At 40.8% G+C, this 19,868-nt stretch overlaps 2 protein-coding genes across 3 annotated transcripts; one reads left to right on the forward strand and one right to left on the reverse strand.

The window, feature by feature from the left end:
• Positions 1 to 3,875: 3,875 nt before the first annotated feature.
• Positions 3,876 to 13,525, reverse strand: pdhx (pyruvate dehydrogenase complex component X). Of its 2 annotated transcripts, none has more exons than XM_067379227.1 (11): positions 13,299 to 13,525; positions 12,316 to 12,402; positions 12,095 to 12,195; positions 11,817 to 11,983; positions 11,240 to 11,338; positions 8,909 to 9,071; positions 8,404 to 8,551; positions 8,040 to 8,098; positions 7,019 to 7,177; positions 6,371 to 6,435; positions 3,876 to 4,887 (listed from the first exon to the last, which is right to left on the reverse strand). In XM_067379227.1, the coding sequence occupies exons 1-11, from the start codon at positions 13,468 to 13,470 to the stop codon at positions 4,638 to 4,640; spliced, it is 1,470 nt and encodes a 489-aa protein (XP_067235328.1). In that variant the 5' UTR covers positions 13,471 to 13,525; the 3' UTR covers positions 3,876 to 4,637. The 2 variants fall into 2 exon arrangements, with proteins under 2 accessions (XP_067235328.1, XP_067235329.1); XM_067379228.1 differs by having other exon boundaries at positions 4,200 to 4,887; positions 12,316 to 12,399.
• Positions 13,526 to 14,514: 989 nt separating this feature from the next.
• On the forward strand, positions 14,515 to 18,526 carry chmp1a (charged multivesicular body protein 1A). The gene is made up of 7 exons (XM_067379229.1): positions 14,515 to 14,654; positions 14,857 to 14,876; positions 14,969 to 15,046; positions 15,188 to 15,334; positions 15,429 to 15,557; positions 15,626 to 15,819; positions 18,429 to 18,526. The coding sequence occupies exons 1-7, from the start codon at positions 14,648 to 14,650 to the stop codon at positions 18,448 to 18,450; spliced, it is 597 nt and encodes a 198-aa protein (XP_067235330.1). The 5' UTR covers positions 14,515 to 14,647; the 3' UTR covers positions 18,451 to 18,526.
• The last annotated feature ends 1,342 nt before the right edge of the window (positions 18,527 to 19,868 follow it).

Genomic DNA, 19,868 nt, shown 5'->3' on the forward strand with positions numbered 1-19,868 from the left:
AAAACAAATGTACATAAAAAATAAATAAAAAATCTGATTCAGTAAAGATAAGTCCACACTTTACTCTTTATTCACCTCACATTTGTTAAACTGTCCCCTGTATGTTCATGCATTAGCTGACTAAAAATGAGCAGAATATTTTTACAGCATTTATACATATTGCATTGACTTATGATTTTAAAAATATACTGACCGCTAGTAAGATATGTTCTTAGAACGTCCTATTAAGTTATGAAAACGTTATTTCTGAATGTTCTATGAACGTTCAAAACATTCCATTTTGACATTTTTTTTTTTTTGAAAAACATTCCATCACTAATAAAATGCTGGGTTAAAAACAACCCAAGTTGGGTTGGAAATGGACAAACCCAGCAGTTGGGTTAAATGTTTAAATGTTTTATTTAACTATTGTTTAAAAATGACTGTCTGGCTTAAAATGAACCCAAAATATATTGGAAATTAAAAATCAGACACATAATTACTAGAGGCAATAATAATAATCAAAAGCTGAACATTTATTAATAAGCAATTTAATACATGTTTATTGTTTAATTGTTATTCATTAAACTTAATAATACATTTTTATGTATTGAACATTTATAAATGTTAATTTATAACATATATTTTAAGCAAACAATACAGCAATTTTTAATGAATAGTTAAATAAAACTACCCAGCAGGTCAGGCAAACATTTAACCCAACCACTGGGTTAGTCCATTTTCAACCCAACTTGGGTTGTTTTTAAATGTTTGCCTGACCTGCTGGGTAGTTTTATTTAACTCAACTATTCTTTAAAAAATCGCTGTATTGCTTGTTAAATATGATGAATTACGAATGATGAATGATTTTTGTGCTAAAGTTGTGAGAACATTATTAAAGAGCAGATAACTTTGAACAAAAGTCCTATTAATGTTACTGGAAGAACGTTGAGAGAACCTTGACAGAACGTTTTTGAGAACGTCACGGGTTGGTTCCTATAAAGGCAGGATCTATGTACGCACAGCAGTCAGACTTTATTAGATGACACAATGTAGACTAGCAGAACCCACCTTAAGCGCTGAAGACACCAGACACAGGCCTGAACTGAACGGAGCGTTTCATAGAGCGAATGATGGAGATAAACCAGACACAGGTGAACACTATGGGTTGTTATGGAAACAAGTGAGCACACAAAAGGGCAACCGGGGCACACAGGAACTAACACAGCACAGATGACACCTGAAAGCTTTCAGAAAATGTTGAAATGAACGTCCTATTTCTGTAGTTACAAGACACCATGTCTAAATATGAATGTGAGCTATGATTATTATCAGTGAGCAACAGGTTCAGATTTATAACACTATCATACTGTATAAATTCAGAATCATTCTTTAAATAATGCTAGTGCTATTCAGAGTCGGGTATATGATAAAATTGAGCTGAAACAAGGATGATAATTATTAAACACCTTACGAACGGTTCTAGAGAACTGTGGTTTTACAAAGTCAGACTGAACTGGAAAAAAGAAAAAAGAAAAAACAGGAAGTGGTTGCAGTTTTGCAACACCATAGTAACACAAAAATATAAGCAAGCACCAGCTCAGAAGGTGCTAATGAAACACATGTAGGAAAGTATCTCTAAATAACACACGTACATCTCCAGTGATATTTAGATTCACACATTGATCTGATTCAGTTATTCCACCTAACCTGCAGGTTTCTGTCACGTCTCGCTCTTCAACACAAACACAGTGCGTGAACACAGATGAATATGACCTGCCTACACATGAAACTCTTCACAAAACTCGTGTTGCACAATTACATGTAGGACTATCACTGTCCGCATCAGTGTGTGTAAATCCAGATTTTATTTCTTTAAACATTCATTTCACACACAGCTTAACATGCTGTCAACAAACTAAAATATTTGTCATTAAATTTCAATTTTTTCATCTAAAATAACAGAATGCACTTTTGCTAGTTTAACAATGGAAAAAATGGCCGGCGTGCCGGTGTATGGTCTAAAAGGGTTGTCCCTAGTCTCTTACTGAGTCATGGGTGTGTTTTGGGCGTAACGTGCAATAAACCAATCAGAGCCTCACCTCCCATTCCCTTTAAAAGCCATGTGCTCGCGCCATGGCAGAATATAGACACTGATGAGTGAGTTTAAACACGTGTGTATTGCCACGATTGGCCAATTTCATTCGTCATTACTGCAAATAGGCAATTCTGATACATGCAATGACTATCCATTATGACATGTAGGCATTTTTATCTTTATGCACACAATAATCTTTTACATTGTAATCCTTTTATTTTTAATATTTCGAATATTACTAACGCACCCTTTAAATAACACAAAAAATACTGCGCCATTGACTTCACGGCGCCTCAGAATAGCAACACGCGCCTGCGCCATTTAAACCTGCCTGGTGTCTTCTGCTGCTTCGATAAGCATTGAAGAAGTGTCTGAACTACTAAATAACGTTAGAGATTGAAATGATAGCAGATTGGCTCATTTTGAATAAACGCCAAATTTTGCCACAAATACACTAAATTTCGTCTAAATTGCTAGCATGTGTTCCGCTCATCGCTGCTGAAGCACACCTTGAGTGAGAGAGAGTTTATTTTAGCACACAGAGCGCTGCAGGGATGATGTATTTCTGTGGGCCAAAACCGGAAACAAGCTGCAAATGAACACTTCCGGTTTCGTCAATGAGCTTTTTGCCTGAAATAAGGCTTGTGGTGAACACATACTCAAGGTATTCTCACTTTTTATTCTCTGACATAAAACACCACACACTGGATTTCTAAAGCTTCTGCTCGTCTTGTGAAAGGCGACTGATAACAAGTGTCTCAATGGAACAGAGGCTGTCAGTGACATTAAACGTTGCGCTGACTGGGGGTCAAGCCCGAGGTCAGAGAAATGAAAATGTGGCAACAGGAAGCTTCTTCGGCACTGTAAGTCTGTTTTGAAACCAGAAATTGCAACATTTTTACAAAGGATATTTATAGAGATTATGGAGATTCCAAAGAAGCCAGACCGAGCCTGACTAAATGATTTCCGCTCTATGGCCTCACTCCGATCTGTTAGTGCGCCACATTAACCCTCTATGGGGCTAATTATTAAATCACAGCTAGAAAAAATAAATGACATTAAATTTGACATACATTTAAGACTAAAATCTTTTTCCAACATTAATTCTCGAAACCTGACCTTTGACCTTTTTAGGGTTTCGTCATTTACTTTTTAGGTTACATTATATATTTTAATATTACACATTTGTAATGCATTTTCACTCTCTGAAAAGTAGTGCAAAGGGCTTAGTGTTACAAAAAAACATTAAAACGCTTTATTAACATTCCATTTCCTCTTGTGCTGCTATATTTCATTTGGAAATCACATGTGGAAGTGTCAGAAACTTGACACAAATTCAACTGGAAAATAGTCAAACCAAATCAATGATTGAAGTAAAAAGCAACAAGACTCTTCTTTTTCAGTGCAGCCCACACTTTCCACACATAACTCCATCTTGACCTGTTTAGTCATCATTTTTGGAGCATTTTCTTGTCAGTGCAGTGAGGCCAGTAGGGAGTGGCATCTTTCCTGAGCTCGGGTTATAGTATAGATCACATCTTCCAAACTGGCACTGGGTAATGTAACAAAATGCCAGACTTCCATAACAATCTATGATGTATATTCTTCATCTCTGCCATCTCTATCTATTTTAGATACTCCAAACCGAACCTCACAAAGAGAAACATTAATGTTATGACAGTTGTGTCTCTGCTGATCCTGCAGCAAACGAGATCAACATGTAATAGTCTGGTTCAGTGTTTGCTGTAGGCTGCGAGAGCTCCTCTGAACCCCTCCACCTCCCCAGCTCCACCTGCACAGATCTTCTACAGCATTTATACATGTCTATTCACTAGTGATGGGAGGAACTAAGCTTTTCAAACTTTTAAGCAATTGCTTTGCAAAATGATTCACTGTTTCAAAGTGGTGACACCTGCTGGTCATAGTGTAAATGCAATGAAAAGATGCATTTGTCTCGTATTCGAAGTTTGCATCATTGATTCTGTTATTTTCCTGTTTATTACTATGAAGCTGCTCTGGAGGGATCTGTATTTTATGAAGCACTGTAGATAAAGCTGATGAGGCTTTCTGGAAAACCCCTCTGAGAAGGCGAGAAGAGCGCAGACAAGGGTGTGAAAAGACCCACCCACACACACTTTCACAGCACAGATGACTCTGATTCAGTGCAGCAGAAGACAGGAGTTTATTGGACTATTTGGTAATCCAAAAACAAAAAAAACAGACAGGTTCCTAGCATGATTTAATGCCTTTGATGATTTGATACTTACTGTAAGCTATCAGATATTGTCTGTATGTTATAAAGGTGCTTAAACATTGACGTTTGATTTACGGTGGATTCACGTTCACCCAGTACCAAGCGCTTCTCACTACTGAGGCACGACGAAAATAACGAGAAGGTTCCAGTCTGTTTATGGCAGGAGATGCACCACAAATGACATTATTAATTGACCTAGTGTTTCTCTCTATGTACATCTCTATGTACATCTTAATGAATAAATAGTAACTATAAGAGAAGGCCCATAACTCCAGAGTGCATTCAGTCCCGCCGCTCTTCCTCCGTCTACGGCAGACTCGCACGCTGAGGCTGCTCGAGGTTTGAGCGAAACTTCTCCAGAAAGCGCGAGGCGAGTTCGTCGTCCACGAGGCGTCCGTCACTAGACAAAGTCACGGTCATGAGCTGCTGTGTCTGGAGGAGGCCGTCGGTCAGCCGTAGCTCGGCCCTGGTGCCGCCCACGGCTAAGATGCAGGCTTGAGGAGGATTGATCACAGCGCTGAACTCGCTGATGCCAAACATGCCCAGGTTAGAGATACTGAAACCAACAAACAAGCCATTTTAGTCACTGATACACAGGTAAAAATTAAGAGCTGGAGAACTTTAGAACCCAAAAAATTAAATGAAAATGTGATGTTTATCTGCTTACCCCCGGGGCATCCAAGATGTAGGTGACTTTGTTTCTTCAGTAGAACACAAATGATGATTTTTAACTCCAACCGTTGCAGTCTGTCAGTCGTATAATGCATGTCAATGGGAACTTGGACTATAAGAGTCAAAAAACACGCACAGACAAATCCAAATGAAACCCTGTGGCTCGTGACGACACACTGATGTCCTAAGACACGAAACGATTTGTTTGTGTGAGAAACCCAACAGTATTTATATCATTTTTCACCTCTAATACACCACTATGTCCAACTGCATTCGGCACTCGTTTAGTGAGGTCTGATCGAGCTCTGACAACGGCAGTGATGTCTGACGCTCATTAAAGTATATGTGCGAGACATTACTAACCAAGTGATGAACGCAGTTGGACATAGTGGTGTATTAGAGGTAAAAAATTATATAAATACTGTTGGGTTTCTCACACAAACGGATCGTTTTGTGTCTTAGGACATCAGTGTGTCGTCACGAGCCACAGGGTTTCATTTGGATTTGTCTGTGCGTGTTTTTTGACTCTTATAGATGAAGTTCCCATTGACTTGCATTATACGACTGACAGACAGCAACGGTTGGAGTTAAAAATCATCATTTGTGTTCTACTGAAGAAACAAAGTCACCTACATCTTGGATAAACATCACATTTTCATTTTTGGGTGAACTATCCCTTTATAAAATGCACTAAAAGTGCAACATTTATGCCCAAATCACCTGAATTTGAATGGAAGCACAAATGTGATGTTCGGAGCATGATTCACAACTGCTGTAGTCGAGACGCGGACTGAAGTCCCAGGAATTGTCTGGATGAGCGTAATTTCCTTCTGTGTCATTGTATTTCTGTGTCATTAAATCATACTGAGGAGCTTCTGCTTTATTTAAATAGCCAACAGCACTTGATTTGCGTCACAGTCCAGCAAAGATACTGAATTAAACTCAGAATTTAAACTTCAGCATTTCTGTAATAATACTGATCTACTGATCACCCCAATGTAGGGCTGACAAAAGTACTGACTTCAATACCAGGTCGGTACTGAAATTTAAAAAATGTGATGAACAGCATTTTGAGTGGATTCTGAAACATTGAACATTGTGTTCACGCACTCAACAGACGTGTCTGTGATTGGCTACAATGATCAACGCTTCAAAAACATGTTGTAAATAGAAACCTTTGACGCTTTTCACCGAGCGCCTACACAGATACACACGGAGTGTATTTACTGACTGAAACCCTATATAGTACACCATGTCCAGTTCACTATATAAGAGTAGAGAATGAGTGAACAAGAGACCATTTATAATCATTTTAAACACAAGTCTCAATTCTGAGTATAAATCAAAACAATAAACAGGACAGTCACCTGAACGAGCCTCCCTGATACTCCTCCGGTAACAGTTTCCCATCCCGCGCTTTCTGTGCCAGAGCCTGAAGGAGAGACCATGTTTAATATGCTATGAATTCAAATAAACAATCAATAAACAACAACGTCTCAAGGCCCAGATATTAACGAAATATTAACTAAATTAATTTAGTTTTTCGTAAACGCCTCTGAACTGCCATTGGCCAGCGTTGTGATGATGTAATGAGTGGGTGTGGCTCTGAGGCCCCTCTGGTTCATTTCTTCTGTTCAGACGCGAAACATGAACACACTGGAGAGACGCTGACACTGCTTTAAAGCAGCAGCTTTATGGCATTAAACATGAAGACAATCCATTTATAAAGTGCTGTGTAAACAAACACAATGTGACAGGAGTCTTGATCTCATTTTTGCAATGTTTGTGTTATTGTCATATGCATCAAAATGTGTGCACTGCCGGGATGTTCGCTCACAGTTTATCACTGTAAAGACATTTCAAACGTCTGTTTTCCCCTAAATGGAGCACTTCTCCATGAGTATATCGGGCCTTCGGATGAACCCATGGTTACATAACCATCTTCACACTCTCTGATGGACCGGTAGCTGTCCGTCAGCGTCCACACGCACTCTATTAAAGCTAAAGATCGTAACCTTTGCGGTGGCAGCAATCTCCTGCAGCCCTTTGCTCGCAGCGTCTTTGATGATGGGGGTCATGAGGCCACGCGGCGTTGCCACGGCGACTGAGATGTGGATGAAGTCGAGAGGCTGCGGCCCGTCAGCTGACCACATGACATTGACCTCTGGCATCTCCTGCAGGACAGCAGCACATCACAGACATTACTAACACACGCTGTGACACGGGAAAACTACTGCAAGCATCTGATCAGAGGAAATTCAGCGGGATGTGTGTATATGTATTTGGGCTGTCAAAATGAACGCACGCAATTAATGCAGCATCCGTCAAACTGCGCTACAGTATAAGATCACACAAGTGCTAATAAACCATTCAAGCATGATAAGAGGCACAAACAGATCTGGTGCGCGTCTGTGAACAAACACCTGAAACGAGCGCGCAGAAAGCCGCACTTGAACGGACAAAAACACACAAAAATATGTAAAAATTCCCATTTTGTTGAGTTTCCACACAATCCTTGAGTCTTAAATGAGCTAAAAGTGTTAAATGAACGAATGTAAAGGAGTTGAGAGAAAACAGGATGTGCGTCATGATGTCTGATGAAGGCCTTGATAATGTTAGGTGTGATTAATGGTAAATCGTAAAAGCCTCCAAATGCAAACAAACCATGCAAATACAAAAGTTTATAACTCTTTCACTACGTTACTCAAATATTCTGAATATATTAACCTGGCTGGTTTATGAAAATGTGAATGTAAATAATCTTGAGATTATGGCACACTAACATAACATCTAATGAGAACAAGTTCCTGAAGTGTGATTTAGATGATTTATGCACATTTATCCTGAATGAGTCGTTTAATGGGGAAAAGGAGCCATTTAAGTCGTACCATGGCCATTAAAATGAATTATATCATGATTTTATTTGCATAAACAAGCTTAAATGAACAACATTCTGAATGAATGACTTGATATAGTACTGTGATTTATCGTTTTCAAACACAAATATACGCGTGAAGTGAATATGTGCTGACTTACTCTGAGTGAGACGGCAGCAGCTTTGATGATGAAGTCATTGACCGACACCTTGATGTTCTCTAAACACACAAACACACACAACACATGTGAACGTGACAAACTTCACACTCAACGTCCTGGTCAATAACGGCATCATTCATCTACAGCTGTAATTATCACTGGGTCTTTATGAATATACAGGCATAAACCGTGTCAAATCATGTTTCTTTGATAATTGTGACCAGTGTAGCCCAAACTATTGTAATTGTCTCTTAATCCACAATTAGGTCAAACACTGGACTGCGTTTAGACCATGTGTTTACACTAGAGGCACAAGCAGCTAACTCTGCTGGTATTCTGGAGTGAAGGGAAAGGCTCTTCTCACCTGCCGCCAGCTGTTTTCTGAGCTTGATGACGGCGCCGAGGTCACAGTCGACTGAAGCGTACGCGTGCGGGATGGTGCTCTTGGACTGTGTTAGTCTCTGAGCGATGACTCTCCTCACGTTTGAGGCCGTTATATCCGTGAACGTGCCCTGAAAACACAACACGTCCTCTCTGATGGGTCTGAACATTCACACCGACACATCTCAAGCTGACCCGCTGCTCAACATTATTACATGGGCTGACACGAAGAGTTCAGGAAGTTCACAGGGATATATATGCGGTCAACTGTCTGGGGAATGTTGTATTTAAAAGTAAAACGTTACAATATTGTGTTACTCTCTAAAAAAATAACTAATCACATTGCGTTACTTTTTGTCAGCTGGCTGAGGCTCGTTTCGTTTACGGAGAACTTCTTTGCAGGTGTGTCATCGCGTTCATCTTAACGCTGCGTCATGTAATGGCCTCCTAGAGAAGGGTGTGGTGCAGAGCGAGGATTATCGGCTCACCGGCAGCCCAGGTTTCCCAGGCACAGAGACGGGGGGGTATGTGGGGCGGCCCGTGGCCGGGGCAGAGGGCGGAGCCGCCGCGACCGGGACAGGAGGAGGAACGGCAGCTGCTGGAGGTGCAGGACGCCCTTTATCAGCCCGATTCAGCAGGTTCAGAGCATCTCTGGAGGAACACACCCATTCAAGCACAGAAATGAAGCAAAGCTGATCACTGGAATGATGTACCGACTGAGCAGACGTGACTACAGCATCACCTGTTCAACGTCAGAGACGCCTCGAAACATGCAAGCCCTGAACATGTGACTTCACTGCTCAAGAGAAATAATAGACGTCTCCAGTTTGATGGATAAAAAAGCCTAGTTTTATTCATTATATTTCATTAAAACGTCCAAGTTTTATTCTTCACATGACCAACAGCACACACATTCACGAATAATTGTGTGGATTATTCATATTTATACGTGCAGGAAAACTTCTCACTAAACATTACGACCTCATTCACAACATCAAGTGCAAACGCACATGAATTCGTTCTTAATCTTGATGGATTCAGAGTATTTAAACGAGCAGACACATGCCTGAGATTAGTCATTTACATAAAACACGCCCACACCATGTCCATATAAGGGCATTCCACACACCCCATCCTTTCGTCGCGCTCAGCAAACATGACGCTCACTAAAGACGCACACAGAACGATCCTCACGCAAAGCCAAGAGGGGGATCCTCAAAACCAGATCCAACACATGAACAGCTTTAATACTCCGATCCAGCTGTACATACGCCACAACATTTCATCTTAACATGTTCATAAGGCCAACAAGAGTGTGATTCAGCTGTTCCTACAAATTATTGTAAATTTAGAATAAATTATTTTAAATCAAGTTTTAAATTGAATGAAAATATATTTTTGATGCAATCAATGAAATACCAAGAAATCCTAATTTATCAGGCCTTATTAGGGGCGGAAACTTTCCACGGGAACTTAATCTGGGGAATTTTGGAAATATTCCAATTTGGAAACTTAACAGGAATTCATGGGAATTTACAGGAATTTATTGGAAATTTGGGGGAATTTCTCTAAATTTATAATATTTATATAAAATATATCATATAAAAACAAATATAAACATTTGGTCATAACATGAAATAACAGTTATTTATTTTTCACATTCAATTAATTCCAATTTAGTAAATATGTAAAATAAATATATTTTTATTGCAGCAATTGTTGTGTGTTATTAATTTCAGTGTCACATGATCCTTCAGAAATCATTCTGATATGCTGATTTGATGCTCAGTTATTATCAATGTTGGAAACAGTCGTGCTGCTGAATGGAACCTGTGATTCTATTTTCAGGATTCACGGATTAATATAAAGTTAAAAAGAACAAAATTTGTTCAAAATAGAAACATTTTCTAACAATATCACTTTAATATCACACATCCTTGCTGAATAAAAGTATTCATTTCTTTCAAAAAAAAAAAAAAAAAAGAAAAGAAAAGAAAGAAAAATACTGACCCCACAATTTTGAACAGTAGTGTATATTGTTACAAAAGATTTCTATTTTAAATAAACGCTGTTCTTTAATTTTTTATTCATCAAAGAATCACAGGTTATATATAATATTCAGCAGCACATCTCTTTCCAACATAAATCATCATGTTAGAATGATTTCTGAAGGATCATGTGACACTGAAGACTGGAGTAATGATGCTGAAAATTATAGTTTTATGTATATCACAATAGAAAACCATTATTTTAAATTGTAGTTATGTTTCACTATATTACTGTTATTTCTGTATAATGTGCATGTTATGGACTGGAGGATGCACAGGGGGCGTGGCCTCAATAGCCCTGCAGTAAGTCATGTGATGTGTGAATGTGATTGAGGAATGTGCAGGGTCAAAATTCAAGTGAAATTGCATTAAATATGGTTGTTTTGACCAAAATTATGCTGCAAGATGTTCTTTTCAACTACATTTAAGTACCCTGTTATTTAATCAGCGTCTTTAGGGAACACAGATGTGTGTCAGAGAGCGGGTGAAGAGTGGCATTTTTGACAAAAGAAACCTAGGCTGATGGACCAATCAAATTCTCATTGAGTGGATATATATAATGATAATGATGACGACGATCGCCCTTATAATATAAGCATACTCTAATATAACGGTCCGCCGTGTCGGTCACTGCCATCTTCAGATCTTCAGTGGATCTGAGCTATTAATAGGTGTCAGTTTCTTCGTCTCTATGGACACCCAGATGAGGGAGGCAGTGTTGCCATGGCAATGTGTTACTAATGAGACAGTGTGGTTGTGTGTGAGACTCACTCTTTAGTGATGAGGCCGCGGGGCCCTGTGGCTTTCGCCAGATGAGGATCCAAACCATGCGTGTCCAAAATGTGTCTGGCAGCAGGACTCAAGCGCACCCTGTTCAAAATCACAAATGAACATGACATCATACATCACGTCACTGTCATGTGACACTAGGACTACTCTTTCATTGGCTTCTGACACCTGCGGTTTCCCAGCGTCTTTTCTGTGTTAATCAGAGGTTTTGTTCTCACCAGACGTGACGGCGTTACGCGCCGATTTTTATTTTAGTTTCTATTCTGTGACGTCACTGTTTCAGTCACACAGTATGTATTTTAAATCAAGCTAAAATGGTGTAATATGGTGTTTCTAGAGATTACATTTATAATTTAATACCCACTCTAACATGAAATTATCATTTTTGGGTGAACCATCCCTTCAAGAATACATTTAATTAATTTAAACTGTCATCTTTCCATCAATTGTAATAGTGATCATTCAGAAACAGGAAGATCTCTTCATGCTCATGTGAACATTAATGTCATGTTCTGCGCATAAACACACTCAAACCACACTTAGTTCGGCAGAAACTGACTGTTTGAGCGCTGCAGCGACGGGAGCCGGAGGAGGGGCGGGGCCAGCAGCAGTGGGCGGAGCTACAGCGGGTGCGACAGGAATCTCCACCTGTTTCCAGTCTTCACCTTCAGCGACCATCAGAGCGATGAGAGTCCCCAGACGCACCCCTCGACTGCCCTCCTGCACCTGAGACAGTTAGCATTCGTTCATTTGTGCCTCACCCAAGCTTTCCCCAATAGTACATGATGAACACGTGACGACCGGCGTGTTGTTGAGCCAGTCGAGTAAAGCACTCACCAGTATTTTCGCAAGGACGCCGTCGTCACTGGACTCCAACACCACCACTGCTTTATCAGTCTCGATCTCACAGAGAGCGTCACCCGCGGCCACTTCTTCACCTGCTCGAACACACACACATCCGTCAGCTGCCCAACACATTATTACAGTAGTCACACCTGAAATCTGAGACCACAGCGCTGACCGCCAGGAAAACTCCCTTAACACGATCCAGCTCTCACCTTCCTTCTTCAGCCACTTGACAATGTTTCCCTCCTCCATGGTGGGCGAGAGCGCCGGCATCTCCACCTTCAGAGGAGCGACACCTGCTGGACACACAGCAGCATCACACACCCACATAAAGCTGAATTCATGGAGAGGAGAGGGTTAATATTACATCATAGAGACGGACGGTTCTGTTCAATGCCAACATGGAGGAAGATTGTTATAACACGTCAAATAATCATTACTCTGGGAGCATGTGATTCACATCACACTGTTCAGAGTATAATGAAGTAATAATCTATGTTTTTAGAAATGACACAGCAAAGCACTACTGATCTGATCATAATGATCGAATCACTTTTCATGTGACGCGTGACATCACGCCTTCTTTCACTAGTCCTGCTTTATTTGAGCCTAAAATGTTGTGCTTTCCATTTCTCGTCTCTGTTTTATGGTCATTTTGATCAGGTTTATAATGAAAAGGGCATCAAATCCATTCAAAATGACATTATAAATGTGAGCGCTTCTGCAGTACAGCAAATATTGATCATGTCACAATCATCTGATTAAAGTTTAACCTGAACTAACCTCATGATGACATGATCTGAATGAGGTTATATGTTAATATATGCTGTGTCTCTGTGTGCTCAACAACACTTATTATATCTCCTATATCAGATTTCATTACAGAAACATGACAAAAACACAGCTGATTGTCTGAATGTGGTGAATCTCGAGCTTTGCGAATGTCTGTTTGTCATAAAACATAATAACAAGCGCATCATGAAACTCACTAATGTGAGATCGAATGATTGATTAGTTTTGACAGCATATTTAATGAGGTCTTGTGTTTATTCTGAACCTGTCAATCATTCAGTGTCAGTGCTATCATTGATCACTGCAGAGACAGCTGTCTGCACAGACACACGGTAAATGATGTCGGTTGTGTTATTAATAAATGAATATGAGTCTGAGACTCTGCTGCCCTTCTGACACTCACCGCATACTGACGGAGACCGGAACAAGTGTCTGAACGCGCTTCCGCTCCAGCCCGCGCTCCACTGAGGCTTCACCTGCGTTACTACCCTAATCTGAGCTGGTAACTTGTGTTGTGTTATTACTCTGAGCGCGATGAAGACGCCCCTCCGCCCGAGTCTCATGGAGGCCGCCATTACTGTGTCCTTCTGCCGCTGCAGCGCCGCGTCTCTCTCGGCTGGCGGCGGAGCGCAGAGTGCAGCAGCGCGTCAGCGCCCCTACCGGACTGGAGGACAAACACATTCTATTCACATAGAATGATTATAAAGGATGAATTCAGGTTGATTGGGACACTTTTGCCATTAAGATGAACTGGAAAAGTGTCCCAATGAACCTGAATTCACCCTACTATAGGTGTGATTTAAAAAAAAAAAAGGACAATATTGTGGAATATTGCAGTGATTTCATCATTATTGATTTAAATTCACGTTAATCAGAATAACTTCCCTCTGATGACGATACATTCAGCGTTTCAGCTTAATTTCAGAGCTTTGAATATTAGATACTGGGTCTATGAGAAGCTGTAGATGCTGTTCACCCAAAAATGAAAATAATAATTACTCTCCTTGATATCATTCCACACCCATAAGACCTTCATTCATGTTCAGAACACAAATTAAGATATTTTTGATGAAATCCGATGGCTCAGTGAGGCCTCCATAGCCAGCAATGACATTTCCTCTCTCAAGATCCATTAATGTACTAAGAACATATTTAAATCAGTTCATGTGAGTACAGTGGTTCAATATTAATATTATAAAGCCACGAGAATATTTTTGGAGCGCCAAAAAATAAAACAAAATAACGACTTATTTAGTGATGGCCGATTTCAAAACACTGCTTCAGGAAGATTCTGAGCGTTAGGAATCAGCGTGTCGAATCAGTGGTTCGGAGCGCCAAAGTCACGTGATTTCAGCAGTTTGGTTGTTTGACACGCGATCCGAATCATGATTCGACACAAAAGATTAATGGAACGACATGAGGGTTAGTAATTAATGACATTATTTTCATTTGTGGGTGAACTAACCCTTTAAATGCAGAAAAGTAGTGGAATGTGCGTCAGGAGCGGATGCTTGAACCGTTTCAGGTGAGGGAAAATATAATGCCACAGTAACTCCAGAAGATGGCAGTAAAGTGACTTCGAAGATGCAGCAGAAGAAGAAGAAGATGAGCTCATGACGTGATGATGACGCTGCGCAGCTGAACCCGGAAGAAAGAGAGAGAAGCTCGAGCGGAGACACACATAAACAAACACAGCGAGCGGAAAACAGCGAATAAACCATCAATCTTTAGGAAACCCCGGGTGACATTATCATGGACGGTAGGAACACTCTCGTGTTATTCCTGAATATCCCTGTAACGAATCCTGATCCTGTATTAAAGTGTCTAATAATGATGTCATCTCCTGACGCTGATTGATGTGATTATTGATCGCGCTGATGTCGAGAGATTCGTGTGTTATTGCTGTAAATGTGATCATGTAGGGCGTGTCGTGTTGATGATTGTGTGTTTCTCTCACACAGACACTCTCTTCCAGCTAAAGGTGAGTTTATAAATATATATTTCTCTGTCGGTAATGAAGCTAACGTCTGTCTGCTCTCTGACTGGCGCTTTATATCGTGTCATTTCCTCCAGTTCACGTCCAAGCAGCTGGAGCGACTGGCTAAGAAGGCGGAGAAAGACTCCAAATCAGAGCAGGCTAAAGTCAAGAAGGTAGGACAGCTGACGTCACTGCTCCGACGGGGTGACGTCATCGGCATACTTTCCATCGCTGCGATTTATTATGTAGATCAGTGTACGTTAATGCGTCTGAACATTTTAAACGTCTCGCGGTGTGTTGCTGTGAATCTCCAGGCTCTCCAGCAGAAGAATGTGGAGTGTGCGCGGGTTTACGCCGAGAACGCCATCCGCAAGAAGAACGAGGGCCTGAACTGGCTGCGTATGGCGTCCCGCGTCGACGCCGTGGCCTCGAAGGTCCAGACGGCCGTCACCATGAAGGGGGTGAGGCGGCCGCTGTATCACTCAGCTGTTACGCTCTTTCTCTTCTTCTTCGATATCAGCGTCTGTAAGGGTTTGTTCTGCTTCCTGTCCACAGGTGGCGAAGAACATGACGCAGGTGACCAAAGCTCTGGATAAGGCTCTCGGCTCCATGGACCTGCAGAAGGTGTCGGCCGTCATGGACAAGTTTGAGACGCAGGTTCAGAATCTGGACGTCCACACCTCGGTAAGTGTCCGTCTGTGTCTGACCCCTGACCCGTGGTGCTGCCGGTCACTGAGAGCGTCTGTGTGCAGGTGATGGAGGACTCCATGAGCTCGGCCACCACGCTGACCACGCCGCAGGAGCAGGTGGACGACCTCATCCTGCAGATCGCCGAGGAGAGCGGCCTGGAGGTGGAGGATCAGCTCAGCCAGCTGCCGGCGGGAGCCTCGTCGCTGGGAGAGACGTCAGCGAGAGTGCAGGACAAAGAGGACCAGCTGTCCAGACGGTACTGCACACACACAACACTGTCACCTGAACATCAGATCAGCTGGAACTAGGCCTGCGCTGTAGATCAAAACATAAACCCCGCCCCCGAGAACACACAACAAAGGGGGCGGGGCCATGTTGGGCTGCTTTAGAGAAGAGGAAGAGTTGTTGTAGTCGAGTGTTGTTGTCATGCCGTCATTTTACACCAAACGAGGGTCAATTCAACACAAAAGATGAACATGACGGCACATGCTAGTGGATGAGTTGAATCAACTCCACAGCAACTACATCAATTTATCCACTAACCATTCAGAAACGTCTAAAAGTTGTAACTTCTTCCTGAGTCTCTCCATCAGTGTCGACTCCGGTTTGAACAATGTAAGGCTGAACACTTTCCTCATTTTGGCTGCGTGAGATTCTCCAGCTTTGTTGTTGTTGAGCTGTTAAAGCTCCGCCCTCTTCTGGAGCAGCAGCTCATTTGCATTTAAAGGGACACACACAAAAACGGCGTGTTTTTGCTCACACCAAAATAGAGGCAATTTTGACAAGCTATAATAAATGATTTGTGGGGGATTTTGAGCTGAAACTTCACACACACATTCTGGAGACACCAGAGACTGATATTACATCTTGTGAAAGGGGTATAATAGTCCTCTTTAAGTTTACTGTAGCTATATGTGTGTGCTCAGTTTTTTTCTGTCATTTGGTCGAAATCTTATGTTAAAGGTGCAATATGTAAGAATTTTGCAGTAAAATATTCAAAATCCACTAGGCCAGTGTTATATTCTATTCACTTGAGTACTTACAACATCCCAAATGTTTCCAACTATTTGTAAATCGTGAGAAAATGGCAATTTTAGCCAAAGCTCCGGGACGTGTGAGGAGTCGCCTGTCAATGGCGTCATACCCGCGTTACCCTCGGTTTACGCTTTTATTTTGGAAACACCAAAGACGCTTTAATATATTACATGTTTTAATAGACAAGGGAACAACTGTTTTGATATATTTATAGACCGAAAACTAATTATTGTTATTTAGCTCAACACCTTTACTCTTATTGTTTAAATCTAATTTTCTTGATGTTTTGCGAGTCTCATGCTTCACCATGCCTCAGAGAAAAACACTATTTTGTGAAGTAGCTAACATAGCATAATCAGATGCAGCTTTATTTTTAGTTACAGTAATACAGCATTTTCTCCATCATACAATACGTTTTAAAATGAATATCATGTCATTTATCAACACAATCATCCAGCATTTAATCTGATATTGTAAAATGGATCTATCTTACTGCAGTGTGTAACAGTGTCTCACAGCAGCCGCCGAGCGAACGCACAGAGTAACGTTATAACACCATTTTCAACACTCTCAAATGTATCTAATATGATAAACAGAGCTGCGTTTCCTCACACTCATGACCGGAAAAGCGGCGTCGGCGACTGTGTCATAATAAAAGTCCTGCTGCTCGTTCAGTTTCAGACTCTTATCCCTATTTTTTTGCACCATGTGTTGAGATGGAGACCACATGTCCCAAGATTCTGTGTTTAAACTCGGCGTCATCAAGCTATGCCTTTGTTTTGAATAGACTTCTAGCGACCTCTAGTGGACAGAAAATATTACATACTGCACCTTTAATGAAGTGCTTCACACAAGCTGTTTAAGACCTTATGGCGATAATGAGGACAAATGCTAGACTGAGACAGTCTTCTCTGCTCCTCAAATACATATAGTGTAGTATATTTATATAATATAGAGATTCTTGAGTAAAGAAAATGCTGTACATATTCAAAAAAACATTTCTTTGTTTGCCATTGCCTTGCAAACAAGCAGAGATGTGTCTGATACTTGATTCATGATATAGATGGGTGGACAGTTAAAGGAGTAATGAGGTTTAGTCACAAGCTCTTTTTAATACTTTTTATTGGTTAATTATGTGCAGAACCCGCAGACGGACGTAAAGAGCGACCGATAGTAATGATTCACTCATTTATACTTCAAACGGATTCTTATTTGCCGGAAACACATTAAAAGCTTGATGGGTTACTGTTTGAAATGGAAGAAATTAAGACGCACATATTAATACGGTGAAATCAAATGAGTTCTGCAGGTTTATTAGACTATATTTACAAAAGGATTTAGAAAGCCAAGAGAACAGATTGAGAGAGCAGTCCAAAATCAGTCAGAAAACAGACAAATACACGTTTCGATCAGTCTCTCTCAACACACTGTACAGTCCGGCTCTATCTGCTCAGAGCACAAGACGTCTCCGCAGGAAGTGATGACGTGCTGTTTAGAGTGAGCCAATCAGACGCTGTTCTCAGACAGACACGTGAACAAGTCATAAGACCGTAATGCACCGACAGAATCAGCCCCGTCACTCCAGAACAACTCGCTCTTCTTCACAAACACAAACTCAATCATCTGCTGCGTGTCTCTGTGTTTCTGTAAAAACAGCTGACTGATTTCTAAAGGCCGCAGATGTTCAGGGCTCATAAACACATCCTCAGCGTTTGACAGCTACAGTAACGCTGAAGCGGTTCACCGTCAGTCCTCTGAAGCGCAGCGTTGACAGTGACTGTGACGCAGATGTTTCAGTGTGTGTGACTGACGTCCTTGTGTCTGTTTCAGGTTGGCGGCTTTACGTAACTGACGGCGTTCAGAGATCTGCTCGGAGGACTTTATCAGAAGGCTGATTTTTATAACCCAGTCGTTTATGATGAACACAAGCACTTCATTTCTCTGTCTCTCCTTCATCAAACGAGTACAAGTCATCTTTCCCTGTTTTTTTTTCTGGACAAGTGAAATCAGGAACCCTGTTTCCGCGCACCGCTGTCCGTCGGGGAACTGCTGGGTCTCGCTCCTCCTCTTTACTGTTGGTTTAGGTTTGCATATTTATTTAAACCTGATCTGCTCATAAGATTATTGCTCATAACGTGTCATGTTATTTTCTCATGCCTTACGTGCAGTAGGTGCTTCTTGCGTTCAGTGCCTCTGTCAAACTACAGGAGTGTGTGAGTCCAGCCCAAACACACACACACACACTCCCTATTGTAATGGAAAACCTGGCGGTGTGTTTCCTCTGGAGTTAGTTGGGTTTCTCCTGTGCGTTCATCATGTAAATAAATAAAGTCATTCTAACATCAGTGCTGAAGTGGATCTTATTTGGCATGTTCCAGTGCCACCGTTAGATATCATCCGACAAATCATGATGAGATTCCCTCGGTCTGATCCTGAAGGAATCCGGCACAACACTCCTGACAGCCTGATTTAGGGAAAGATATGAATTGAGATGACATGTAGAGTTTTATTTGGGATATGGGTGTTGTAGTTAATCATGCGGTGAATCTGTCAGATGATGGTTTTCTCGTTCACATATATGCTTTATTACCGTTACTGTAGGTTTCACTGAATGCAAATAAACTTTCTGATCTTTCTTCTCTGAATGTTTGTTGTGTTTTTGTCATCAGTGGATGAAGTTGCACACTTTTCTTTAACTCTTGTGCGCTCTTCGTTTGGGAAGCACACTCAGGGTCTTCTGGGTCTCCAGAGAGCCCAGCCAACAAAATGTCTTTTTGTAACAAAAAAAAAAAAAAAACACCAAATGTAATTTTACTCTGTTTATTAATGTTTTTACTCCACATTTGTGAAGTTTTTGGAGGATTTATCATATTTTTAAAATTTATATAATTAGGTTTTTATACAAAAACAACTTTTTATGTAAAATTAACTTTATAAAAGACCGACATTTCTAACTTTCATTCATGGAGATAACATGGATAATTTGACATGGTTTAGTGTGAGATTTTTGCCCATCTTTTGGAAAATGCAGTTTTAAAAGTAAAGAAATTATCACTTTATCCAGTAGATGGCAGCAGAGCTCCACTATTTGCTGTCTGACTGACTGAAAGACATCTTTTCACAAGTTTTTTTCAATTGTATTTTTATCTAAATATTATTAAATCACAATTATGACAATAAAAGATACTTTTTGTAAAAGTTTAGCATTTTTTTTTTGTTCTGAAAAAAAAAGTTTTTCAATGTTGATTTTGAGGATGAATTTTGTCCATT

The sequence above is a fragment of the Chanodichthys erythropterus genome, chromosome 24 (assembly GCF_024489055.1).
Source record: "Chanodichthys erythropterus isolate Z2021 chromosome 24, ASM2448905v1, whole genome shotgun sequence".
Classification (NCBI taxonomy): Eukaryota; Metazoa; Chordata; class Actinopteri; order Cypriniformes; family Xenocyprididae; genus Chanodichthys; species Chanodichthys erythropterus.

What these genes read in the sequence shown, in the direction of transcription:
- pdhx (XM_067379227.1), bottom strand. Translation starts at nt 13,470, where the DNA reads ATGGCGGCCTCCATGAGACTCGGGCGGAGGGGCGTCTTCATCGCGCTC. An exon ending in CCGGTCTCCGTCAGTATGCG is followed by an intron (nt 12,403 to 13,298) that starts GTGAGTGTCAGA and finishes CTGTGTGTCCAG; the next exon opens with CAGGTGTCGCTCCTCTGAAG. An exon ending in CGCGGCCTCATCACTAAAGA is followed by an intron (nt 9,072 to 11,239) that starts GTGAGTCTCACA and finishes GTGTTCCTCCAG; the next exon opens with AGATGCTCTGAACCTGCTGA.
- chmp1a (XM_067379229.1), top strand. An exon ending in AGCAGGCTAAAGTCAAGAAG is followed by an intron (nt 15,047 to 15,187) that starts GTAGGACAGCTG and finishes GTGAATCTCCAG; the next exon opens with GCTCTCCAGCAGAAGAATGT. An exon ending in GAGGACCAGCTGTCCAGACG is followed by an intron (nt 15,820 to 18,428) that starts GTACTGCACACA and finishes TGTCTGTTTCAG; the next exon opens with GTTGGCGGCTTTACGTAACT.